Raw genomic sequence first — 27,958 nt, 5'->3', positions numbered from 1 at the left:
GAATTTCACAGCATCCCGAAAGATAAAGATATTTTCAACAGAGAAACTGGAAAAGTATCATTATAATGTTAGAATTAATGAAAAGTCAGCAAAGATCGCTACACTTTTTTATTTTTATTTTTAAATCCTTAGCCCATATTTTTTGGACCAAAAATTTTCAATTTAAGCATGAAAATTTTGCAATTCCTCACCAAAGTATCAACTGATTTTTTTAAATTGCAATTACAGTGGTAAATTGAACAAAAAATAATAATAAAACCAGCAGAAGGTAGCAATAAAATATTTGTCACTAAAATCAAAATAAATAAAAGAAATATGTTTCTATGATTTAAACCTTAAACAACATACTCAACACACTAACCAGATACCCAACATGACAACTGTAAATTAATCTAGGTTAAAACAATTATTTAAACCTATATGACAACCAAAACCCCCCTGACCACTATATTGAGCATATACTATGGAGTAATAAATTTCCCATCAGCTCCACAACACACTTCTCCCTCATGGGCCATGGGAACATCGCAACAAGCAGTTTCCATAAAGACAAAATGGAAGAAAAGTTTGGCTAACTTAAGGTCTCTCAAGGGATACATAGGCTCCTTATATAACATTGGTTCCCACCAATGCTTCAAAGACGAGTTGTTTGGAAAGAGCTTTCAAAGTGTTCCAAGGGAATTGCAAGGAGATCTCGTAAGTGGGGACACAAGGGCACATTGTACATTCCAAGAAAATTTATGCAGGGTTGTGCAGCAGCTACATTGTTATAACTTCTAAGATGCCAAAGAATAGGTCATGTCATGTGACACCAGCTACTGAACAACTTGACCAGTAAAAACTATACCCAACCCAGACTACAATATAACCTATTTGCTATGGAGCATTTATCCAAAGAAATATTATGCACTAACCAGACTATTCGAATAAATGTTTTACTATTAAACATATTTGTTTCATGATAGTTTCTGTCTATGCAGTATATCAAACATTAAATATTGTGCATGAATAAGAAGACAATTTGGAATAACAATTATAAGCATTCCCAGTTTACCCATTAAAGACAGTGAATCACTGCAGAACTATATCAAGACAAGCAACTGGGAGGACATGTGTTAGTGTGTCTGTCTCCCCGCCCATTCTTTAACATGTCCATACATGATTGAAGATACAGATAATCTGGAGGCAAAAGGGAAATTACTTATCATTCTATGCAATAAAGTAGCAAAATGTTAGACACAGTTCTAGTAGAAATAAAGAAAAAAAAAATTGTTCCATCTTAGAAACACAAAAAATTTGGGCATAAAATGGAAATCGAGCAGACACTTTTCCACACACTTGTATAATTTATTCATTATGTCTATTCTTCTCAAATTCTGCTTCCAGCATCTCTGGGATCAATAAACAAAGAAAATTAGGTATTTTAAGTTTGAGATGATTCCCATGAATGAGATCAGCTTAATCATTTATTTGCTGCCAATATCAAACAGAAAAATGTCCTGATGAACTCATTCTTCAAGCTCAATCAAAAGTCACTCACTTGTCTTACTAAATGCCTGGGTCAAAAGAATGGCCATCCATGAGTTTGGGAATGACCAAGTCGCTTATATGAGGTTCAGCAAACCAGACTAGAGGCATTGAGAATTTAAGATGATCTTCAGTGCCATGTCACTGTCGATTATCAACCTGATTAAAAAACACAGTTCAAAAATCAACACCATAATGAAATGCACATAGAAAAACAAAAGACCATTTGCTTGTCTTACCAAACACCTGGATGAAATACTGGCCCCTTCATGAGATTTGAATGAGTCGACAGCCAAGATGATTGTCAGGATGGCAGATTAAAGCATCGAAATGGTCTTTATAATTCCATTCCTCAGTTGTTGCTATTCATCAACACTGGTAAGAAAAAGAAAGTTGAAAATAACAGCATAAAATACGCACAACAGGAGTACAAAAGAAACATATATCACCAATCACTTTCTTCTATTCTTAGTAAGGAAGTTATTTTTGTCACATTCTTCTAAGAAAAGAAAAGCCACTCTTAATAGTATAGATATCTTTTTTACATTGAATAGAAAATGTGCTAAGAAAACCATGCTACAAAAAGGAATAGAAATTTCAAAACTGACAAATTAAAAGTTCACAGTATGCAATATCTGCCCAAAGAAACAGCACTGCCTGTGTAAGTTTTCACAATCTACTTTTCTGAGCCTCATCCCAGTTGTCAATGCAGGAGGTGGACACAGTGGAGATATGGTTTGGTTTTTGCCTTATTGAAACATATCAAAATGTGTGGGAGAAAAGTGAAGTGGCATTTGTTGCCTTTTTGTGCCACATCAATGTTTGATAAAACCCATAAATCATTAACGATGGCACTGATATAACATTATGACGAGCTCAAAAAGATAAGTCAAGCTTAGTGTCCTCCATGACTCATAAAGAAAATTCCATGACAATAGCTTACCCTACTTATTTCTAATACTATTTTCCACTCTAATAGGATAGAAAACCCCTTGCATTAAAGCATGAACTGGACATTTTTTCCTCACAAATGGCATGGCAGTAAACGTCCATGTCTCCTTATCAGGAGATGTTTAGCAATTTAGTCTGTCATTCCTCTAAAGGAATTGAGAAAAAGGAGATGTATTTGTGGCTCGCATCTAGGGTTCATTTGATTTATGCAGGGACGAGTTTGATTCAGTTGGCAACCCATCGATTTCTCTTGCAAACCCATGACTCTCAATGATAATGTGTTTTTGTGCTTCTGTTTAATGTTTAAATTGTCGTTCTCTATATTTCTTTGACTCTTTGAAAGCCACATTTGAGGCTAATTGGCCAGCAGGACCTATTTTTGGTCATTTTTGGTGTTTCAAGCAGCCATGATTATGAACTCTCAGCTTGCAACAACATCAGTTTACCATACAACTTCATTTTGCATTTTGTTTTCATGATCTTTTCCTCTGCAAACAACCATTCTTATGATCAGGTTGTGACTTCCTCCGGTTTTGACATGAGTTTTTCACCATTCTATCTGCAGACATGAATCTTTTTTGTGTTTTTTGAAGAAAATTTGTGACAGCTTTGTTCACAAATCTGTTTTTTGGCATCTGCAATCTTCAGCATTTTTTTCAAAGAAGTTTTTGCCCAGTTAGGGCAACATTTTCTCAGTATTTGCAAGCCTTCTAGTCAGTTGGCTAGGGTTTTCTCAAAACCTTTTGATATTTTAGTCAGAGTATAATTCTAATTGCATATTCTTGGTGGAGTTTTCTAGAGCTTTTACAAATTTCTCGAGATTTTTGGGTCTCTCACAATTCTCTCATTGGGATCTACGTCTAGAAATATATTGTCCAGCCTAGAAATTATAACCTGTTTTCTACCTCAATCGTGTTAAACATTGTATACCTCAATATTTGTGTCGCCATCTGGTCAACCACCTTTGACCTCAATTTTCTACAATGGCATCTCTGAGAAATATTCTGCTTGAGAGGAGTCAGAAATTCAATATAATGCCTGGAAGCAACATATAATGACAATTTTTGCATATAGATCTCTTGACAAAGTTACAACTGTCGTGGGCAAGATTACTCATACCAAAGAAGGCAAGGAGCAAGAAAAATTTGATGAGCAATATTAGAAAGCTATTATGCTCATCAAACTTTCAGTCATTGATGATCAGCTACAATGGGCTCCTGGCAAATCAGACACTAGAAATTTGGATACATCTAAAAGGTTTACATGAAACCTCTGATAAAGTCATGTGTTCTTCTTACAAAACATGCTCTTCACAATCATGATGGATGAGCAAGTGTCCCTACAAGATTGTCTCAATAAAATCAAGGACATTTGAGATCAGTTGGAAGCAATCAAACGCAATATGGAGAAGACATGGTTGTGATCACCTAGAAAAGCCTTTCATCTTCTCATGAGCACTTTGTTGAAACTTGTTGATGCGAGTTTTGTATCACTTACATAATTAGGATTTGAATATTCAATATGGGATATCAAACATGCAACTCCTCTCTTGAAAAGTTATTACTCATGAAGACATAAGCAATAGCTCCAATCTTCCTTACACCGTTGGATACTCGCTCAGTTTTATCGATGTGATTCGTTGGTAATCACGTAGGCGGCCTTACACAAATTGTTGAGGATGACTTGGATTTTGGTGAGATGAAGGTGATGGTGGCTCGGTTTGTGAAATGTGCGGAGGCAGATAATGTTGATGGTGGCGATGATGGAGGATGTGTCTGCCAATGGTGATGTTGATGGAAAAGCGATGGTGGTGGAAGGTGAATGGATGTGTTCTAATACTCGACCTACTCCTCTAACTTCTTTCCCTAAACTTCGACTACCCAGCTACTCACTATTCTACTCCTACTCCTATGAATGGAAGATTAGCAAATGGACGGGGATCGAACCTAATGAGAGCTGACCAGCGGCCTCACTTCCACACGTGCAATGATTCAAAGGAATAATAAACTAGTTTGCCACACAAAGCTTCCCAACTAGCCGCTAGGATGCTAGTGGCCTAGTATTGACCCCTATCAAACATTTACCAATGCTACCATACAACTATCCATCTACTTTGCTCTTGCTTAAACAACTTGAAATGAAATTTGCTTCAACAACTTGAAAGGAAATCTAACTAAGTGGAAGTAGAAAACATGCAATAACACCCAATGTTCTTAATCAACATGCAAATCGCAACAATTAAAAAGAGAGCAATTTTGGTATTATCTTCGCAACAATTTCTCCAACACTTTACAAATGAGAGCAAATGGCCTTTTATAGGGGCCAAAAATAAAATGGACGTGGAGATCAAAACAAGATCAACGATCCAAATTGAATCCTCAAAACCCTAATTAGGGTTGCCACCCCATCGGCCAATGAGAAGCTGCCACCTCATCAATGGACCAATGAAAAAAGTGCAAAAAGTGGCAACCAATGAGAAGGCACCAAAATGGTGGCCAATCAGAAATAGACACTTGTCATATTCTAGAAGAAAGGGAAAATGCCACTTGGGCTTACATCAAATGATCTTCTAATATAAAGCTTCCCTTTTCTTTCATTTTCTTAGCTAAGGCAATGAACTTAGCTAGCCTTTCATTAACTTCTTCCATAGGAGGACAAGGTGTGTGCTTCGCCTTGAGTTTCGCTGACTTCGCCACGCTGCTTGCTGCTTGTAGTATCTTTTCGTGATCCTTCTTATATTCCTTCGCAAATCCAATAAAAGCACTGAGAGAGGAAAGGGTGCCCAAATGCTTCTTCTTGATAGCAACCTTTCCCAACTCATCCAACCTTGATCCAAAATCTGTCTCGTTGACATCCTCTTTGCTAAGGGGGAATTGTCCTTCCTTTAGTCTGTCCTTCATCCGTATCATGTCCACTATACCAATATTGGTGTCGGTTATTCTCTTCATTTTCGAGAAGAAGGGCATTTCGGGCATCATATCCTCTTTGTCTTTCTTAGTCTTGTCCGCTTGGGATTCTTACTTGCACTAACATCCTCCATGCTCGTCGCCCTATTACGGGATGGTAGAGTGGTGGACAGAAGGAAAGTAGAACCAAGGGAAGCAATCCTTAGACTAGAATGAAAGAAGGATGTCAACTTAAGGACCCCTTGCAACTCTAAATGATGAAAATTCACCTTAACCAATAATCTTACAGCGACTTTTCGAAATTAGCAAGACCTTAAGAACTTTAAATCCCTTGCAAATCAGAAATTTATCATGCAATTCACCTCCAGATATAATTACCCAACCTAAGGCAAAAATTGTAGCCTCTTGTAAAAATCAAAATTTTATCTCCCACAAATTTCGACTCCCTCAAAATTCGGCTCCCACAAAATTCGGCTCCCACAAATTTCGGCTTCCACAAATTTCGCCCTTCACAAAATTCGCCAAGCAAGAAGAGTGCAGATTTGCTCTTGCAAAATCACCAATGCCTTGAAAAGGAGAAGTGAGAAGTAAGGAAGAAATGGGAGAGAGGTCTCCTCTTATACCCAACTTTTTTACTCCCCCCAAGCTAGCCGACTTGGACCCTAGGAGATAGAAAAACAAATAATTAATGCAAAAATTATGGCCCACAATTAAATACTTAGCTAAATATTAATTTTGCTAAAATGAAAATTGCCTTTTAAAATTCCCAATTAGTTCTAAATTGCAAAAGGAAATTAAATGGTGCCTTGGAGATGTTAAATATTTCCATTTAATGAAGATTTAGTAATTAATACATCATTAAAATTGGATTTTGGCTAACCAAAAGCCATTTTTCAATATTAAATTACCAATTTCATTAAAGGCAAAAAGTTTTCAAGGCAATTTTAATCTATTAAAGCCAATTTTTGCAATTTTTACCCAAATCGATTTTGCTATGCCAAAAAAATTTTTTGACAAAAATAAAATAAAATTTCTTCTAGAGCCAAAAATCGATTTTTGCAATTTAGCCTTATTTCAACAAAATTAAAATTTTCACCAAAGAAAAATTTGAGATTTTCCAAAACTTAACTCTAACAAAATTTTCCTTTTGAAAGATTATTCAAATTTACACATTTATATCCGGATTTTCAAAAGAAAACGTCTAAGTACAAATTTACAATTTTGTCCTACCAAATATTGCTCTTTAAAATTTTGTCCGGCCTAAGGATGAAATTGGTGGCTCTGGAAAATCAAGCAAAGCCGGCTGAAAATAAACTAAGCCTCCCCACATTTGTCCTAAAGGTGCCAAGGCATGAAATTTTCAAAACTCAAAAATTTTGGACAACCCAAAAATTTGCCAAGGCAATCAATAAAAAAGGGGTCCCCAAAGAATTTGGGGTGATGGTGTGAAAACCTCACAACAAAACCCTCAACAAGTTCCACTCATGCTGATGTGTCATTTTCTGATCTCTTCATTATGCTTTTATAGCAAGATTGATGGAAACAAGAATTTGGTGATGGTACTAGTTCATTTTCAACCAAACAAGGTTTTTCAGCCAAAGGCAACTCTCAATTTTCCCATCCTTCTCCATAGAATTCCTCCGCTCAATCATCAAAAGACCCGAAGAAGAAAAATATTCAGTGCGATTCCTGCCATAAGTTTGGTCATATGAAGTTGGAGTGCCATAAACGCTTAGCTACACAAGAAAAATAATCTAGTTTGCAGCATAAAGCACATATAGCGTAGCACATTGAGTAGAGTAAGTCTATCTTTTATGCCTTCATGGCTAAAAGAGCTGCAAATCATGTTGAATCTTCTGCCTAGTATATTGATTCAAGTGCCTCCTGCCACTTCACTCATCGTCAGGATTGATTCACAGATTTTCAGCCATTCTTAGATTCAATTTTTTTTTTTTTTGGCAAAGAGTACACAAATTGTCAAAAAGGGCAATATTTAGATTCAATTTGGAGGGAGGAAACTGATTTTCCTCGATATGTACTATGTTCTAGGAATAGAACTCAACCTTCTCTCAGTCAATCAAATTCTAAGACATTCTCTTCAGCTACACATAACCTTCAATTCCCATCACTATAGTATCATTGATCGGGAGACAGTCTATTGTTGTCGTGGGTCTTGAGGATCATGGTCTATTCCTACTCATTGACTCGAGCAATTCTCAGGAGCTTGATATTGCAGCCCAATGCTTTTGTGTTAGTACACTCTAGCATTAGCGGTATGGGTACTTAAATGTGAACTATCTTTCTCACCTTGTTCGGGAAGATCTTGTCATTAGACTTGATGGCACTCAAAATTGCTTTCCTATTTTGAGTACCTTTTCAAACTTTTGAGTCACTTTTGAGTCACTTTTGAGGGACTAGGTTTTAAGTCCCTCGAAGTTGGTTATTTATCTCTGTCATGCTGATGCATATTTCTCATAAATCCAGGAGGCCCTGTTTGACCGATTATAACTTTGACCCAGTTGACCATAATGAGAAAAATCCTTTTGCATTGCATTCTAGAGGTCACATGCTATATTTCAGTTTTGAGCCTATGATGAATCCATTTGATTAGTTTGCAAATGCGATTCTAAATGCAATTTATAACCTTTTACTGGTGTCATAAAATGCAGATGGGTCGGTACGCCTGTTCGGGATGGTTATAACTCTAAATCTGTGATTGCTTGGATCAAATGGTTTGTACCATTGTGTTCTACTCCAAAAATACTTCAAGTATGCTAGTTTGTAAACCTTGACCAATCCACTTGCACACTTTTCCAAGCTCTTTGCATTTGCAAAAAACACTTTTCTACTAATGTTTCCAGTCCTGCAAGTCTGAGTACCCCACTTTGCATGCTTGCCAAACTCGCTTTGTTATTCGTCACGAGCCCAAATCACAAAATTATATTCTCCTCATGGCAATGAACTAATTCCCCAATTTTCAAGCCTTCAAGCATCCGTTTGCCTAGTTTTCGAAGCTAAAAACAAATGCGTTTTATGGTTTTCTAACATGTTGGTTTGCAAACAATTTTAACTTGGCGATTTTGAACATCAATATCTTTTGATTGAGTGACCGTCATGCGACGAGATCTGGCAGGGTGCAGGAATGCGGAACAAAGTATCAACATGTCAGCATTCAGGGCCCAATTATCTGTTTGGGTCAGCTTTTAAAGCCGGTTTTCAGGCCTTCCTTTCAGCGAATCACAGTTTGCAGATAAGTGGTAAATGAGTTCTAAATAATGGTTCAATTTGTCAATTTTGAATCCAATTAGTACCTGATGTTCATTGGATTATTTTGAGGGGTTAGGTGTTTCAGTTTGAAATTTTTTTTTAGTTGGACCCACTTTGGGGCCCGACTAACTTCACTAGACTAACTAGGCATTATGGACTGAATCTTTGAAGAAGTGTATAATGATTTTTAATCATTATAATTACTTGGTATGGGTATATTTTCATATGAGATGATGGGGAGTTGTTTTATATTATGGAATCACAGCAAAATACTAGACGTCATTCATGTTAAGTATAAGATTCATTAATTAAGATACAACATCGCAGTTGTGGAGAATCATTTTCATGGTTTCAGGCGCAGCGATGGGGAAGGGCGACTCAATGATCACATTTTATGAATGGATAAAGAGCAAAACTACGAAGGGCATCTTAGTTGGATGTGAGTGGAACAAGGGAACAACCCACAAACGAAATTCAGCACTTTACAAACATTCTACGATATCATATAGTGATTTTCAAATCAACAGCAACATGGGGCAGAGTTTGGGTGGAGAAACTTTGCATTCAGTCATTTTAATATACATTTTCCCATGCTAATAAGTGACCAGGAGTGAATTGTTTGTTTGTCATCCTTACTAAGGAAATTACAATGCAATTAGTTTTCTTTTGTTTTGTTATGAATCTCCTTCCACCAGCTTGGGTTATAAAAATTTTGTGTTAAAAATGGTTTGCAGCATCATCCAAAACCCATGTGGTATGAGGAGGGAGACATCGTTTTAAAAAAGAGCATCCACGTGAAAAGAAAAAGCTCCAAGGAGTGGAAGAGTGAGGAGATCAGGGCACGGCATGGAAGAACAAGTGATCCACGTCAAAAGAGGGAATGAAGAAGATTTAAAGTGGCTAGGGTGGGCTATGTACAAGTTCCCCAGCAAATTAGTTTGAGCCAAGGAAGCAAGTGCTATGACAGCAGCATCCATGGCATTGAAGGTGACTTGTACAGTTTACAGCGGTAGCAATATGAGAGGTGGAAGGCATATAGGACATCTGTAGCAGCATATGGAAGAACATCCATGGCATTATGAACAGCAGCCGCCCCATGTTGAGGATGATCCACTTCATGCAAGTCAGAAGGCTTTGGTTATAAGGAAGCCCACAACAAGAGGGGAACAACAAGTGCACTAGGTAGCAGCTCCATTCATGCAAAAAGCAGAACATCCCAATTCTAACACCAGTAAAAACGTGAGCTTCACGCCATCAAAACAGAGCACACAGTGGCAGAAAGTTTCAAACAAAGGAGTGGAACAGGGCGCGGCAAGGGGAGCTCCACGGTAGAATGAGTGCTGAAGATGACGTTATTTCCATAGTCCCACATCCCCTGTGTGCAATTTTTTCTATGTCTTTAAATGCCGCAGTACAAACTAAAAGAGATGTCTAAAAGACATGTATTTTAAAGACGTGGAAGCTTACATAGGTGGGTCCAATGCAGGGACAGCTGGCAGAGGACAGAGCATAAGTTTTGACAGTCAACGCAAAGAGGAAATGGATGGTGACGTGGTGGATAGGCAAAGCATGATAACTTATGACATTGCAACCATCATGAGATCGCGAAGAGAACAGGAGAGGTCAACGATGTTACGAGGGCTACGATCTTACGAGGATCTCGTATGATCGAGGACGTCAAAAATAAGATGTAAGATGCTATGCTGCAGGTAAGGTCGAAAGAATGAAGTTTGAAAGCTACGATATTACAATACGTTGTAAGATCGTAAGCACGGACAATTGCGATGCCACGATCATCGTAAGTTCGGGACACAAAATTTGGAGAGTTACGATCTCACGCCCATCGTGAGATCATAAAGTATTGAAAGGAGATGTTAATGAGATTTTAATGGAACTAAAATATGGAGATGCTACAATTCGAGAATAAGAAATATAAAGCTTAAGATATTACGATTTCATTGTATTATCATAAGTTTTCAAATTCAAATGTTTCAAAGGGATGTATAAACTTGTGTGGGACCGGCCTGATAATGAGGACAAATCGAAAATCGACAAGTGGTGCCAATAGATTGGGGAGATAAGGGAAAATAGATATAAAATTAAATGTTCAGAGATTTTTCAACTATTTCAATGCATAGAAGATCAAAAGTTGAAAGGATTAAATAAATTTAATAATATTATATAGTTCAACTATGTAATATTTTAAATTTCTCATTTTTAACTCTGTTCATGGCCTGAGGCCTACTATTTCAAATGGACCTCAGAGGCATGATTTTTATCTAAGATATGCACTATAATATATACCGTTGGAATTGGCAAAAGATGAATTTTCCATTTCTGCAGTTGGTTTTGTACAAGCATTCACCAGAAGCAGCTACAAGAGGTTTTGTATTTTCGGGGCATCCTCGGTGCAAATGCTGATTTGATGTTTTCAAAATGGGTAATATCGGATTTTAATCAGATTTGATTTCATTGACCACTTTAAAGATGATTTGAATGTTTTAAAGCAAGCAGTTGCAAGTGAAGGGTTTCGCTAACAGTACAGTTGAATTTCACGACAAAAGCAAAGCATGACAAATTAAGATTAGATTTGAATCTCTAGCACATATTATGATGTATATTTGATATTTTCTTCAGAGGATATTTTGCTTATTACTTTAAGGAGATATATATCAAATATTTCTATAACAGCATTGATGGTTGTGATTGCCGGCAGATGAAGAAGATCAGTTTCAACAACATCAAGATGAAGACAATTTCAATGGTACACAAGTCTGAATCAGATTGCAGATCCAGAAACTTCTTTTCCTCTATAAATCTTTCTTCTCTGCTCTTTGTAGAGGTTCCAATTGTTATGACTAGCGAGACCACAAGGTTGGCTCCAGTTCTACAGTTGTGATACCATTTTCTTCTCTGTGTTCCTCTGTTATTAACAGCAGCAGCGTATTTCTTTTGAGGCATTTCTATACTACACAGTCATTCCTAGGTGTTATTTTTTAAATTTTGACATACAGATGATGTCTTGGTTTCAATGAGATTAATACAAGAGCTTCATTTTTCTTAGTTTCATTATGATTCTCGTCTCCTTCCTCTGTTGTTTGCAATGTTTTGTGTTTAAGAACAAAGAGCTTAAACTCATTTGCAATCCCTTAAGGTTGTATGTTTGGATAGGTTTGCTATTGGAACAAAGGGCCAAGTAAATGCTTATTTACATTGACAGGGTTGCAAGTTTCACCAGGAGGATTTGACAATAAGTGTGAGAGTTTTTATGAGGATAGATGTCTATTTGCAAGTTAAATAGATAGATCAAATGTCTAGATATATGAGTATACTTTAGGTGTCCATGAGTATGTTAAGATTTAGTTGATGCCCAATGGATAAGAGACTGATCAGCTTGAGCGATTGCATGTTCTCTGTTGTTGCATACCTAGGTTATGCTGAGATCCAAATCTTTAATCAAATATCAATTTACCATTTTATGTACTAAGAACTAAAAGTGTTGGTCATTACTTCTTTGCATCTAGTTTTTTGTTATAGTTAGCTACTATGTCCAAGAAGTTTATCAAAAAATCATAGAAGAATATTGACCATTTCTACTATAGGGGATAGTCTTGCAGAGAAGAGTATCAAGTTAATAAGATCAATCCCTAAGGTTTGCCCGCCTTGGTCCTCCAGAGCCTAAAGTGAAGTGAGTCCTGATGACTTTGTTAATGTTGGCCCAGAACTAAGATTTAGCCCTACTGAATATAGGATTTAGCTCATCCTTAGGCTTGTCCCTGTCTTATGCTTCTTGGTATTAGGTTTAAACCCACTTGATATGTTCCTTACCCAGAAAGAACTCCAACGGGACAGCCAAAGATTCAAACCTAGAACCTTGGAGTTTGCAGAGCATATTGTTAGGCTGGGAAGTAGCATCGCACTCCACTTTCAAATGGCAACTCCTAGAGAGCTTCTAAGGTATTACAACTAGATCATGCTGATATCTTTGGACCTATGGCTAGTCCTGTTACTAGGTCTAGGTATTTTTTACTTTTTCTTGACAATTTCAGTCGTAAAACGTGGGTGTATCTCCTTCATCGGAAAATAGAGGTGTTTGTTTTGTTTCAAAAGTTCAAATGCTTTGACTCAGACAAAGTACAGATATTGATACTTTGTTTCAGACAGAGTATCTTTGTCTAAAATAATAGTCATAGGAAAACCTGCAATCTTACCACTTCCTTAAAGAATAATTTAGCCACATGTACTGCATTAGATATCTTCTTACAAGGTATGAAATGAGCCATCTTTGAAAATATGTCAACCACTGCCAAAGTAGAATCATCACCTTTTTGAGTTCTAGCCATCTTTGATATATGCTTTAATTGAACCTCAACCATGCCTATGTCTATGCATGGTTTGACTCTTACTCTCCTTCCTTCAGTAAGAGTTGGTCAGCTACAGGATGAATTACTATTGTTGCAAAAGCAAAGAGAAGATCTTATAAAACAATTTGGCTAGTAAAGGACATGGTTGAGATTCATTTAAAGCATATATCTGATATTCTTTCTGAAATAGAGGACTACAAATGGCGGTTTCAGTCTCTATACTGGAGTTCAACTTTTGACATGTTGATGGAGCATGCTAGTCAGTGTCCCCAGATGGGGGTTGTTGCTGAGTGGAAGAAGGTGCTTCCAATCTTAAAAGAAAGGTATAAAAAGTTTTTACCGTAAAGACTGTTGTATTTATTTGATTTTCTATGTTTTGGTTTTGGCCCTTTGCCAATGTGGCAAAAAGGGTAGAGAGGGGATAAAACATGAAAAGAAGTATCTACTCAGGGGGGAGTTTTTTGGATGATTGGAGTTTTAGTGTTTTTGAATGTTATTGCAATTAAACTTCTGATCAGAATTTAGTCTATTAGGTAACTAGGTTTATGACAGGTATAACTCACAGAATATTGACTTATTTGTTTTGAATATGATTGCAGGTTCTTGAGCAATATTCAATACTGAAGTATAAAGAAGAAAGTATTTATCGATTTCAATAATTCTTTTCTTACATTTGATCAGTATATATATAATATCCAATGGCCATTTACAAGAACAAATGTGACAGTTCAATGAATGGTCTCAATGAAGAAACACGATTTGTTATATTGACTAATCTAATTTACCCAATTAGGATTGGGTGCGATTAGAGCACCCAAAAATTATCGGGCATGATTAAAACATAACAACGGAAGCCCAACTGATCTGAGGGATCATGTGCTCAATCCTTATCCATTGCAAATAGAATGATACTGATCTGGAATATGAATTCCAATCCTAAGAGGAATACGCATACTTCTGTTTATCAGATTAAGGGAAATAAGAGGTTTTATGGCAGACTGCATAAGTGTATGTGTGTGAATGTACAATAGTTCACATGGTACCCGTGCACACACATCTACATATATTTGCTTACAAATATTTCCTTGAATCTGACCAACGCTACAATTTTAACACTCCCTCTTAGCTAGGGAAGATAACAAGTATGAGTAGGTTTAGATATCACCTAGCATGTGATATCAAGGAATATGCAAATATCAAGTCAATGTGATATTGAATATCCTATGCACTGACATCACATCACATGATTTCAACCATAACATGTCATGGCATGTCCACAAACATTACATCATATAATGCCCACCATGATCTCGTAAAGACCATATTAATTCATGACAGATATCAAGTCAGCATGATACCAATCAATAAGTCAAAGAGATATTAACTATCAAGACATTTCCATGAATATCAAGTCAGCATCATATTCATCATGATAGTAGACATTGCAAAGTTGTCACTTTACAATGTAGAATACAAGTGTACATTATCTGAAAGATCGTCAACTTTCGGTAACGGTAACGTACACAAGAGGCCCATAAAGTCATAGAGTACACATATGACAAAAGAGTTTATACATTAAACATCTTTAATATATTAGTAAAAAAATAAAACAATTTTGAGACTAAGTCTCAATTACATTTCAACCATACCAAGTCTCTTTCTGATGTGTTCTACTTTAACTCTGGAGAGAGATTTGGTGAGAATGTTTGTTAATCTCTATATGCTTGGACCGATCATGGAATACAGGATTCACAAAAAGCTTGATACTACTTTGATTGCCGTAGTAGATAGTGGTAGGCTTCAGGGGTTCAACAAATAGTCCCACAATTAACTTTCCACGTCATATTGCTTCTCTAACCCCCATAGCGGCTGCAATGTATTCTGCTTTTGTAGAACTTTGTGCTACTGAAGACTATTTCCTGTTAATCCAAGAGAGCATGGCTGATCCCAAACTGAAACAACACCAAAATGTGCTCTTTCGATCAATCACACTTCCGGCCCATTCTAGGTTAGTATATCCATGTAAGTTTGAATTGACATTTTTATATTTGAGTCCATAACCAATGGTACCTTGTAGGTACCTCAAAATATATTTAGCAGCAACAAGATGTATCTCTCATGGTTCACACATAAACTGACTCGAGGCATTCACTACATAGCAAATGTGAGGACGTGTATTAGCCATATACATTAGTGATGCGCTAATCTGTCTATAAAGAGTAGGATTTGCAAATCGCGATTCTGCTACTACCTCTTTCAACTTATGTAGGTTAGTTTCCATAGGTGTGGGCATAGGCCTACAATTTAGCATTCCAAATCTCTTTAGAATATCAACAGTGTACTTTCCTTGGTTCAGTACAATACCATCTAGTTTCTGCCAATCTTCTAGTCCTAGAAAGTAGTCTAAAATACCTAAGTCTTTCATATCGAATTCTGAAGCCAAACCTTTCTTGCATTTAACAATGAGGTGTTATTCTCCTGTAATCAATAGGTCATCAACATATAGGATTTTTATAAGCATATCACCTTTAAAATAAAGATTTGGATTTGTGTCATTCTTTGAGAAGCCTAGTCTTATAAGATAGCTGTCAATTCTCTCATACCAGGCTCGGGGAGCCTATTTGAGTCCGTATAGGGCTTTCTTTAGCTTGCATTCATGGAATGCAGCATCATGAATCACAAAACCATCAAGTTGTTCTAGATAGACTTCCTCATCTATAATCCCGTTCAAGAATGTCATCTTTACATCCATTTGTTGTATTTTCCAGCCCTTTGCCACAATGATGGCTATAACTGCTCTAATAGACGTATATCTCACAACTGGTACAAATGTCTCCTCATAATCAATTCCCTCCTTCTATGAGAAACCTCTTGCAACATGTTTCTCTATATTGCCGTCTGCAACATGTTTAATTTTGAAGAGCCATTTAGAGGAGACAATAGATTTCCCTTTAGGTCTGGGTACTATATCCAACACATCATTTTTTAGAATGGACAGTTAATCTTCTATCATGGCATCTTTCCATACTTTATGTTTACGAGCTTCAGTTTCACTAGTAGGTTCTACATTTGAAATCTCGTTCATTAGTGCTACAAAGTTTGATAATATATTAGTCCTTTTACTCTCTCTAAAGTGTCATTTGGTGCAGCATACTTTTTTGCTTCCTCAACAACTTTTCTAGCCCAAAGTGGTTGTTTCCTTTTGTTACCATTAGGATTTCGCTCCCTCTGAATCTCAGGACTAGTATGGTTTTCATTTGGGTTTTCTTCTGGTTGCTCCCTCTAAATCTCAAAATTAGGTTCTTCCTCCATGTTCTCAAACAAGTTGTGAATTTCTAATTATTCTGAGCTCTTAGATCTTTTGAAGGCAATATCTTCCTCGAAAGTGACATCTCTGCTTAGCTCTACTTGGCCTTGATAAGGTAGGTATATTTTGTAGCCTTTAAAAGTTTCAGTGTAACCTACAAAAATCCCTTTTTTCTCGAAATGTTCTAATTTGTCCTTTTCTCTTTAGGTACATGTATGTATACAGTACATCCAAATATCCTAAGATGGCTTATATCAGGTTTTATCCTAGTAAATGCCTCTTCTAGTGTTTTGTTATCTAGATGTGAGTGAGGACATCTATTTTGTATGTAGACAACTGCTCTTGATGCTTCTGCCTAAAACGAAGTATCAAAATTTTGGTCATACATCGACTCTGCTGCTTCCACAAAGGTTTTGTTTTTCCTCTCAGCTACCCCATTTTGTTGAGGATTATAGGGTACAATGAACTCCCTCATAATCCCGGCATTAATACAAAATACTCTAAAGATTTCAGAAGTGAATTCTTTCCCATTGTCAGTTCTCAGGGTTTTAACTTTCTTTCCAGATGAGTTTTCAATTAGGGCCTTGAAGTCTTTGAATTTCTTATGGATTTCTTCTAACTCTTTGCATTTCAAGAAGTAGATCCAGGTCTTTCTAAAGAAATTATCCAAAAAAATTGCATAGTATAGAGACTATCCCATTGATGGAGTTGACATAGATCCAGATAAATCTGAGTGGACTAATTCCAATACATTTTTAGTCTTAGACTATTTTGGAAGGATCCTTTAGTGTTCTTCCCTAATGCACACCCCTAACATGTTCCATTATGGATTGCATTTAGTTTGGGAAGTCCTGTTACTAATTTTTCCATAGATGTTAGGGCTCAAAAATGTATATGCCTGAATCTTCTATGTCAGATTTCATTTGAGTCATGGATTCATGAATGAGGGAGTGTTTTGATTCAGTGCAAAGTTTGTATAGGTATCCATGTCATACACCTATTGTTTTAGCCTTCTTAAAAGTAGCATTCTTTGGCCATGCCAAGACTTTTCCATTCATGAAAGTGAATCTATATCCATTATCTTCTAGAGCAGATATAGATACAAGGTTTCTTTTAATTCCTAGTACAAATAATTCATCTTGTAGTTGGATAGTAGTACCAGAATCTAATTTGATGTTTTACAAGTCTCTACTTTTATAGTATGTGCAAAGTCATCTTTGATGGTTACCTCTTCCACAATTTCTACAACCATAGTATCTAGATGTTCGCAGAATCCTAAGTTATCAATACTTCAAAATTGGAATCGAACAGGGTTTGATTTTTCAAAGCTTGAATCGTATGTGACTTTCGCAACCTGTATTTGGACATTTTTATCCTGACGTGGCGATTTGACTTCGAATCTGAGTGTTGATGTGGCATTTTAAATTTGTTTTCTGACAAATTTGAGGGTGGTATGTTATATAAAACCTCTTTTTCACATTTGAAAACTCTAAAAGCTCACAGCTAAAGCCCCTCCTCTTTCCTTTCTATCTGCCCCAAACCGTAATGATTGCAGATGGTAGTTGTTCGAATCCATTGCAGACCGTCTTCAAATCACCCTAGGTCTAAATTAGTCAATTCTACCTGAATCAAAGTGCGGACGTCCACATTGTCTACATTCTAGAAATGGTAGCTGCAACGACGGAGCAACCTGCATGTGGCAGCTATGAACTTTTATAAAAGTTCTTAGTAAATTGATTTAGATAACGAGGAGTTTTAGGATAATTTTAGATTTTTTTAATTTTATTTTAAATATACAACTTAAAAATACTTAGGATAATTAGGAAAAGAAGATGCTACGAGAATATTTAGAATGATTTAGGATAATAGTTAAAATTTAAGATAATATTAAACTTTAAAATATTATGTATATTTATGATAATAGTATTAAACTTTAAAATAATATTAAATTTATTTAGAATCATAATAGTATTAAACTTTAAAATAATATTAAATTTATTTAGAATCATAATAGTATTAAACTTTAAAATACTACATATATTTATAATAGAAGATTTATATAATATTAAAAGTTTTTTAAGTTTTTAAAATATTTTTAAATTAAATTGTAAGTTATTTTATGGATAGATAATATTATATTATATTATTAATAATTTTTTATTTATTGTTTAATATTGTATTATTTAATATTAATGTGTTTTTTTAACTTGTTGGCTGGTGTAGATAACATAATGGCTAATATTCTATTTTTCAGACTATGCATTTATACATATATATTTATGATTTTTACATTTTTTTTGTCCAGACGTACCCAAACCCCCTCCCAAAAAATTGTTGTACCCACGTACCGTACCCGCATATATGTACCCGTACCGGCAACTTAGACGGAATCCAATGATATGTCTAGAGGACCCACTATTAATCACCCAAGTATTGACTTTATTTAATACATGATTTGATAGTGTTGAATAAAATAGAAATTTCTCAGAATCTTCTTCTGTATTTGTTTTCTTGACGTTAGCATAGGATGCTTGTTTCTTAAGTGTGTCAGAGCATTTGGCAGCATAATGTCCATATTCATCACATCTAAAACATTGAACTTGTGAAGCATCTCTCCTTTCCTTGCCCTTTCCATGGAAATTTTTCTTCCTTTTGAAGTTCGTCTTCGTTCCTTTCTTATGATGTTTGGCATTCTAAACATCAAGGTCTTCGTTTATGGATTTTTGTTTGATTCCTTTTGGTAACTGCCTCACTTCTTCTTGTAGACAGTCAGACCTTAGGCGATCTAATTTAGCGAGTTTTGATCTTGCACTTATGCCCCATTTAAATGATTCCGATGAGTTTGGTAATCCACTTAGAGCTATTTGGGATAATTCTTTGCTTTCTATCTCATGCCCAATGTTAGACAGTTGATCACTCAATTCTATTATCCTCATGAAGTAGGCAGTCACAGATTCTCCTTTTTTCATACTTATGTGATTCAGCTGTGTTTTGAGTGCAAGAGTTCTGCCTGTATTATTTATCTCAAAGGTGCTCTCTAGAGATTACAACATGAGGTATGTTGTCGTCTGTTTTGCTAGTATTGGTACTATCTGCTCTCTCACAGAATCCACTATTAGTTTCATAGCTTTCTTGTTATTTCCAATCCATTGGGATTTTTATGTCTCATCCTCTGGTTCTGTCCTTTTATCTTTCATGTATGAATCTAATTTGTGCTCATCTAATATCATCATGATTCTTAATTTCCACGCTATGAAGTTGTTGGCCCCTTCAAGGCGATCTTCAAATCTCATAGGGTTTGTCATTTTGAGGGCTGGAAGAGTGACATTACTTAGAAGATAATTTGTCTGATTTCTCAAGTTTAATTTTGATCTTAGTGACCAGGCCCTGATACCATGTTATTGCAATTAAACTTCTGATGAGAATTTAGTACTGTAGGTTTATGACAGGTTTAACTCGCAAAGTATTGACTTATTTGTTTTGAATATGATTGCAGGTTCTTGAGCAATATTCAATACTGAAGTAGATCAGATCGCCAATGTAGAATAGGATATTTCTGCAACTGCCGAACTGTAGAGAAGAATGTATTTATCGATTTCAGTAATTCTTTTCTTGCATTCGATCAGTATATATATAATATCCAATGGGCATTTACAAGAACAGATGTGACTGTTCAATGAATGGTCTCGATGAAGAGACATGATTTGTTACATTGACTAATCCAATTTTACCCAATTAGGACTGGGTGTGCTTAGAGCACCCAGAAATTATCAGGCATGATTAAAATATAACAAATGTAGCCCGATTGTTCTGAGGTATCATGTGCTCAATCCTTATGCATTGCAAATAGAATGATACTTATCTGGAATATGAATTCTGATCCTAAGAGGAATACACATACTTGTGTTTATCAGATTAAGGGAAATAAGAGGTTTTATGGCAGAGTGCATAAGTGTATGTGTGTGAATGTACAACAGTTCACATGGTGAGCTAGTGTACATGCACACACACATATATATTTGCTTACAGATGTTTCCTTGAATCTGACTGATGCTACAATTTTAACATTGAAGCTTTATTGGTGTTTTTGGTCTTTTGTCATCAATCCTGGAGGGGGAGATTGTTAGGCATATTGAGATGTTGTTGAAATTGTTGTCGTTGATGTCAAAACCTTCATACCAACTACTTATCAGTATCGGCCAGTTACTGGGAGTATCGGTTGGATATCTATTGGCTTTCAGTAAACTGTCAAGAGTTTCAGTTATATACAGAGCAGGTTCAGTACATGTAGTTTTCGTGCTTGGTTACAGGTGTATTTGATTCTGCTTATGAATTACATATTTTCATACATTTGTATCATTTTCAAATCATTAGAGTTGCATAAAGTTTTTTGTCGGTATTCATTGACTACTATGCTTACAATGTACTTCCAGGTGTTTCTATTATCTGGAAAATCTTGCAATTCGCCAGATGGTTGTGATGTAAAGGTTATATCATGATCTGAACAGGTTCTATCTAGTTTCATCTATCAGCAGATTTAGATATTTTGTTAATCAACACAAGGTCTTGGTTGTGGCATTCCAATGGTTCCAAATTTGCCTATCTTTCAGTCAATGTGATATAATGTGTATGTATCTTAAGTGTAACCTATATTGAGGTCAAGTGGTAACATGTTGTAATGATCTTTTAACTATGACATAGATTAGGATCGGTGATAGTATATTAAATACAATTGTAATATCTTTTTGAATGAATGACAGCCGACATACGCTTTTGATGTGGCCAATATATGTATGATCGAATGCTCATATAAATAAAGAAAACCTTTTGTATACAAGGCATGGCTGAAGAGTGCAAGATGATATGAGACAGTTGTTGAAGGTGACATAGTATGAGACTGTGAGTGAGTACTTGACAATGACGTATGTGAGCTGAAGATAATTGTGAAATATTATTTAGATATCAAGAAGAGCTTTGCATACAGAGTTGCAATGGATTAGAGAGTGGTATACAGTGAGAAGATCAGCAATCGGATCTACTGTTGAATGTGGTAACTAAGCTAACTAGTAGAAGTGTTCTGTGCATATTCATATGCAATCTTATTAGTCCATGTTTTGTCTATAAAACATCTCTATTGTTATACATTGTTGTATAAGGTTAGTTAGTCAAACCAGCAGCGAGTCAAATTACAGTGAGCAAATGTGCAATATCACCTTAACCGATATTCATTTCATGAGAATTAGCTTCTTTGTGGTTTTTCCCTGTTTAGGTTTCCATATAAATTCTGGTGTTCATTGTATTGATGTTTGTCTCTCATGTTCACATCTGTTATAAGTTTCAGAAGATTTTAAAGTGCTTACCACTAGAACAAAAATTGATATAGGTCTTAATCATTTGAATAGTTTGTGAGTTTACCGAAACAGTAAAGTTTAAGAAAGTGCTTTGGAATAACTGAGTCGCCCCCACACCCAATTATTTGGTCTGTTCACCGAACATGAGTTGTGACAATAACAACATAATTTGCTTTGAAAATGGAAAGGAAGTATAGATCATAGAACTATACCTTGAACCAGGAAATCCTCCTCAAATAGGTTTCTTCAACTCATCCACTGAAATCTAACAGAAAGTCGATACCAGATTCCAATTTTAACATCCCCAAGAGACTCTGATTATTTCTCATGGAACTGAAAACTCTTTTCTCTTGCATATATCCTTTTGGGAATTCTGTCATTACCACTGAAAGAGATTATAGCCTGCAAAGACAGGGCACGAGAATTCAAAAGAGAATTAAGCTCGTCTTCATGAACCTCAAATTCCAAAAAACCAACAATTTGATGATCAGACATAACTTTTGGAATCAACATAAATTTATATCCAAAAAGAACATCTCTAAATTGTTTCGCCATATTCTTCAAGCATCTCTGAAAATGGATATCAAACAAAATATAAAACCATACCCTGGGAATAATCATTTACTATCTTTCAATTTGATAAAAATGGGAATCTCTATTCGCTCCAATTACAAAACAACTACAAGAGAAGTTGTTTCTCAACCGATTACTTTCTTGAGTATGAGTTTTCATGTTGTTGAGATGATTACACAAGCTAATTCCAAATGTGCTAACAAAGAGAATAGAATGAATTGCAACAAAATCAAAGTTTTTATTACTTTAAATGGTGTTCTAGACTTCTTCATCTTCAGCAGGCCACCCATCTTCGAGAGATTACCCTGCAGTCTTTTATACCTCAGGGGCATATTTCAGACTAGCTCATTACTGCCTTTCTCTCTCCCTTGTCTCCTCCACGGGGTTTGAAAAGGCCTTCCAGTACTTCTCATTTCAGATCGGTTAGACACTGCACGAGTCTCTCCAAGCAGCGACAGTGTACAGCGGTTCTACACGGCATTCTAAGACTATGGATAGTTCACAGGTTTACCCCTCTGTTACTGATTTTTTTGTGGCAAGGAAGGACCCTTAGTCCTTACCTTGTCTTCTTTCTTGTTTTGTTTCTTGCTTTGTTTCTTCTCAATCACCGTTTGGTGCTTCTGCTTTGGCCGGCTCTTCTGTTTGTATGCTCAGACCCATAAACCTTGTTGGTTATTCGTGGACATTAATATTATTATCTTACCTTATCTTATCATGGTACTACTGTGGAAAGAAAATGTGGTTTGGAAAGCATTAGTCGTCTATATAGACTTCTGTAATCCAAAGACTTAAGAATGACTGGCACTAATCATATTGTATGCCCTTGTCTATTGGCATTTCATGTAGCTTCCATTACAAACAAGTATCAAAATACAAATGTTCTAACCTGTGATAAGCTGTCGAAAAATCCAGTGATTGGAGTTGAGCTTTGCTGGGGCATACGAGCTTAAACCTGAAAGGTTTCAATCCTCTGAGGCAAAACATTGATTGCTTCCTACAGGGGATAATCCAAAATCCAGAACTGAAGAGAACTTATTGTAATGCATTTTGGCACTCCCAAGGGAGGAATTAAATGCATATAATTTTGCCATTATCCACAATAATAGCTTTCATTTGATTTCGTGTTTTGTATAAGATTGCATCTTTAAAACATCCACTCCAAATAACTTACCAAGAGACACTTCTATGCTACTTCATTGCAAAGATCAAGTACCTCTTCCACATTGCCCTCCAAGTAGTTCTGATCACTAAATGCATTATAGACACCTCTGTCGTGAACTAAACCCCTCTTTCTCATCTCATTCACTAGGTCCCTTGCCTGTTGCAGTTTTCCCTTTTTGCGAAGAACTTCAATTAGCATATTGCACATTCCGACTTCAGGCCTGAATCCATTCCCAACCATTGTCCTGTACACTTTACATGCCTCCTCTAAATTTCCTATGTTGCAATGTCCTTCAATCAGCATATTGTAGGTATTCTTGTTAGGAATGTGACCTTGTTCTGTCATTTTCTTTAAAAATTTACTTGCATCTTGCATCATGCCTTGATCACATGACTGCCGCAGAAGAAAATTATAGCTGACCACGTTAGGTGAAATACCTTTCTGTACCATTTTGGCAAAGATCATATTTGACTCTGTGATCTTCCCAGCTTTATAGAGTGTGTCTGTTAGTACATTATACGTCACAACATTGGGTTCAACACCATTTTCCAACATTTTACTAAGATACTCAAAAGCAAAAGCTAAATTCCCCTGCTTGCAATATCCATCTATCAATGTTGTATATGTTACAGTATCTGGATCCATCCCTGCCTCAACCATATCATTTACGAGTTTAACTGCTTGTTCAATGTTCCCAACCTTACAAAGGCCATGAATTAGTGAATTATAAGTGAAAATGTTTAGCACGAGTCCTTTTCCAGCCATCTCGTATAGGAGTTTGTTTGCTATCTCCACCTCACCTTTTCGACACAGTCCATTGGTGAGGGCTGTATATGTAACAACATTAGGCGCTATTCTTTTGCCAACCATCTCATTGTGGAGTCTAAAAGCCTCGTGCATATTTCCTTCCTTGCAGTATCCATTAATCAAGGTGGAATAAGTAACTTTGTCGGGAACCACATTCTTATTGCACATATCCTGGAAAAGCCGCCCGGCATCCCCCATTTTGGTCTTTTTACATAAACCGTCAAGTAGGGTATTATATACGACAATATTGGGGGTAAGGCCCATTTTAACCATTTCATCTACAAGTCTGCAAGCCTCTTGCAAATTGCCAAGTTTGCAAAAACCATGAACCATAGTTGCATAAACAACATTATCTGGATTGATACCTTTATCTATCATATTCTTGTATAGTTTCATTGCTTTGGCAACCTTGCCCTGCCTGCAAAAAGCATTAATAAGAGTACTGTACGTATACACATTAGGCTCTAGCTGTTTCTGCAGCATTTCACCTACAACCCTGATAGCCATTTCCACCTCTCCCTTCCTACAGTACCCGTCAACTATTGTGGTGTAACTCACGACGTCAGCCACCAAACCTTTCTCGTCCATATCATCAACAAACCTCTCTGCTTCTTCTATATTGTCCGCCTTACAAAGAGCATAAACAATCATATTTAGAGTGTACAAATTCGCACTGATCCCATTCCTATTCATCTGCTGATAAAATTTCCAACCCAATTCGACTTCATTGGCTTTAAGCAAAACCCCCAAAAGAGCATTGCAAGAATGAACAGAAACCCTAAACCCATATCTGAAAACTCCATTAAAAACATCCATAGCCTCATGAACCATCCCAGTCTCCGCAAAAACCTTAATCAACAAGTCAAAGACAAGAGGATTGGAACCACATACCTTGTATGTGTAAATCATCATATTATATAGTTGATTTGGGCTCGAAGCAAAGGCCTTTTGAGGGTTTAAGACAACGTCCCTCATAAAATCCTCTGCCGCCTTGATTTTACCCGATGCTGCCAAGAGATGAATTATAATGCAGTAAGCTTCCACGGAGCGGATGTTTTGAGCCCCCGCCCATCTGAAGAATTTCAGGGCTAATTTTGGGTTGTTTTTTATTCTGATTAAGACCCAGACAAGATGGTGGTAGTTGAAGTTGGATTGAATGCGATTAAGAATGACGTTAAAAGGCTCGAATGGTCGTTGGGAGATGGTTGTGCATATTCGGTCTACTAGTATAAAATCTTTCACTGTAAGTTTTCTGGGGGAATAGTCTGGTAATGGTCTGGACGAGTTGAAGGAATCCAAAGTAGATATGTATCTTGGCCTGGTTCGATATACACGTCCATTGAAAATAACGCGACTGGATGAGATGACAACTCTGGACCATCTCATGTTTCAAAATCCTGACCTGAATCAGAGGCCAGGGAATTTTGCAGTAGGCTTTGGCATTCCTAACAAGCCTCCTACTATTTGAGATTTTTTCTCAATTTTTTTGGGACAACTTCGAACCATCGATAGAGTGTATTTCAGGTGAAAAACCATGATTTTCCTTTTACGTCTGATTCGAGGTGATGTCATATGTTTTTATTATTATATATTGTATAATTGTATAATTTTCTATATTAAATATAAAGAAAGCACTACTCTACTTCTAATGGATTTGAATTTATGACATTTTAAGAAAGCAAGTTCTTCATTATTAGACCAACTCTATTCTAAATACATTATTTCACTTACATAATAAAATTAGAAATTACGTGAAATTACCTAAACATAATTATATTGGTTCATAATTTTTAATTTCTGTCTATTTGTAGGTGGAGACTATAGTTTTCACATGGCTCTTCACAATTGTTTCTAGTCTTGGGACTCGTGAAAAGCACATGACATTCCTTATATAATATGGTTGTTCAATTATTTTCCATTAAAATGAATTTTTAGCTTGAAAATTCTTATTTTATCATTGATGGAGTTGTTGTTTCGGGCAACCTTTTTAATTTTCTGCTCATAAAATTTTGTTAAAAAGCAGCTTGGAAGTGCAGCAATTTTCCAAATAGTTTATGTATGTGTCTATTGTATGCAAAGAGAGGGTTTTAGGTGGCGTCGTTTAAATTAGCTAGATGTAATTAGGGAACGTCTATATAGGACAAATGACATTGAGCATGTCTCTTTTGATATTACATTTTCCTGCCCTCTTCCCTTCATGCTTAGTTTCCTTTTTGCTAGAGTTTCTATTGGTTGGCCTATATCGAGCATTATGATTTTAGAAATCCTAATGCTTTAAGTATAATTCTCATCCCAGAATTTTTATTGTTGTATCTTACTCGTCTTATGGAATTTGCAGGCATTGCATTGCTGAAGTGAATATGAAACAGAGATATCTTTGTTTCCATTTATAGAGCCTACAAAGACACAATGTATTATTTATCAATCTCACTAAGATTTGAAGTCAAAAAATCTTATCATACTAAATCAACATTTTAGAATAATTGATGGAACCGTTTATGTTTGCCTTCATTTTATAACGAGCTTGTTCTATTTTGTTATTTGTTGTATGTTCTTCAATAATTGGAATCACTTCCCACTTCTTTTTGTTGCTCCATGATTGACTTTCAGGTTTTTCATATTTCTAAATATAGGTGATTTGTTTGCTATTAAAAAGGGGACAACTTGTTCCCTTGGAGAGGAGGGAACCAATTGTAGGAATCAAGAGCATCTTCTTCATTTGTATTTGCCCTCAGGTACATATTCAAGCAGCTATTGGACCTTTGCCAATATCTAAATCTTTCTCAACTGTGGATTCCTAGATAGATTAGGTTTTGGGGTTTAGTCACAGTAACCACTAAATTGTTTATATTTGGTAAAAGGAGGGAAATGAAAGAGTGAAGGATCAATTAACATCCAAGCTTCTTACGACTAAGAAAAATCAAGATCTCGCCAAGGTGCAACTATATTAAAGGTTACTCTTGTGAAGTACTTCAATCATATTATATTCTATGATTGATATTTAGTTTGATTATATGCACAAATTGCTTCATGGTACCCTATCGATGGTACAAAGTACTCTTGTACATAAGCATTTGCTAGTTTCTCAATGACTATTGCTTCTTGTACCAAGTCCATACGTTTCGACAAGAATCATGAAACAATGTTAGCATAGAAAAGTGTTGTTGGAGCATTTTTCAGAAAGTCTTCACCTATCAGTGTCTGTTAATAAAAAAGTTTGCACCCTTGCCCAAAGTCTTACCTAAAGGCAGCCTCATGTAACATGGAAACAATCTCAAAAGTGTGGGACTTTGTGACTTGAGATTGAATCTCTGGAGAAGGTTGGCTTCCTTACTATTAAGATGCACCTAACTATTTCTTGAGAGGAAAAGAGACAAAGAATGCATGCAAGTGAACTACCTAATCTAATCTAAGAGGAAGTGATACACCAAATAGTATGTTCAACCTTATCTCTACCCAAGAATGCACAGTTCATCAGTACAATCTCAAAGTATACAAATTCAATCCTTACTTAATCCAAGAACCATATGTAGATCAAAAACCCAAAAGAATGTTATAAGGAAGTGACTTCACTTAATATTATTCAAAAGTCAAGTAGATACAATCATACAATTTGAGAAATGAAGATAATACATTAACACAAGGCAAGAGGGTATTGCACAGTATATTAATGGAAGAAAGAGATACAATAGAGAAATATATTAACTCAAAGGCAAAGGAAATTACAATAGCAAAGCATAGAC

At 36.0% G+C, this 27,958-nt stretch overlaps 1 protein-coding gene across 5 annotated transcripts; it reads right to left on the bottom strand.

The window, feature by feature from the left end:
* Positions 1-1,326: 1,326 nt before the first annotated feature.
* LOC149540635 (uncharacterized) lies at positions 1,327-25,715 on the bottom strand. 5 transcript variants are annotated; one of them, XM_089801729.1, is made up of 5 exons: positions 22,492-25,715; positions 21,886-22,075; positions 1,767-1,902; positions 1,541-1,686; positions 1,327-1,391 (listed from the first exon to the last, which is right to left on the bottom strand). In XM_089801729.1, the coding sequence occupies exon 1, from the start codon at positions 25,599-25,601 to the stop codon at positions 23,430-23,432; it is 2,172 nt and encodes a 723-aa protein (XP_089657855.1). In that variant the 5' UTR covers positions 25,602-25,715; the 3' UTR covers positions 1,327-1,391; positions 1,541-1,686; positions 1,767-1,902; positions 21,886-22,075; positions 22,492-23,429. The 5 variants fall into 5 exon arrangements, with proteins under 5 accessions (XP_089657855.1, XP_089657854.1, XP_089657856.1 ...); XM_089801728.1 differs by having other exon boundaries at positions 1,327-1,686; positions 22,492-22,969; positions 23,133-25,715; XM_089801730.1 differs by having other exon boundaries at positions 1,327-1,686; positions 22,492-22,910; positions 23,133-25,715.
* Positions 25,716-27,958: the final 2,243 nt, after the last annotated feature.

This window comes from Cupressus sempervirens, chromosome 9 (assembly GCF_028749045.1).
Source record: "Cupressus sempervirens isolate cs-2001-9-10 chromosome 9, ASM2874904v1, whole genome shotgun sequence".
Lineage (NCBI taxonomy): Eukaryota > Viridiplantae > Streptophyta > Pinopsida > Cupressales > Cupressaceae > Cupressus > Cupressus sempervirens.
Note: the sequence above shows the minus strand (reverse complement) of the source record. Positions and strands in the feature narration are given on the sequence as shown.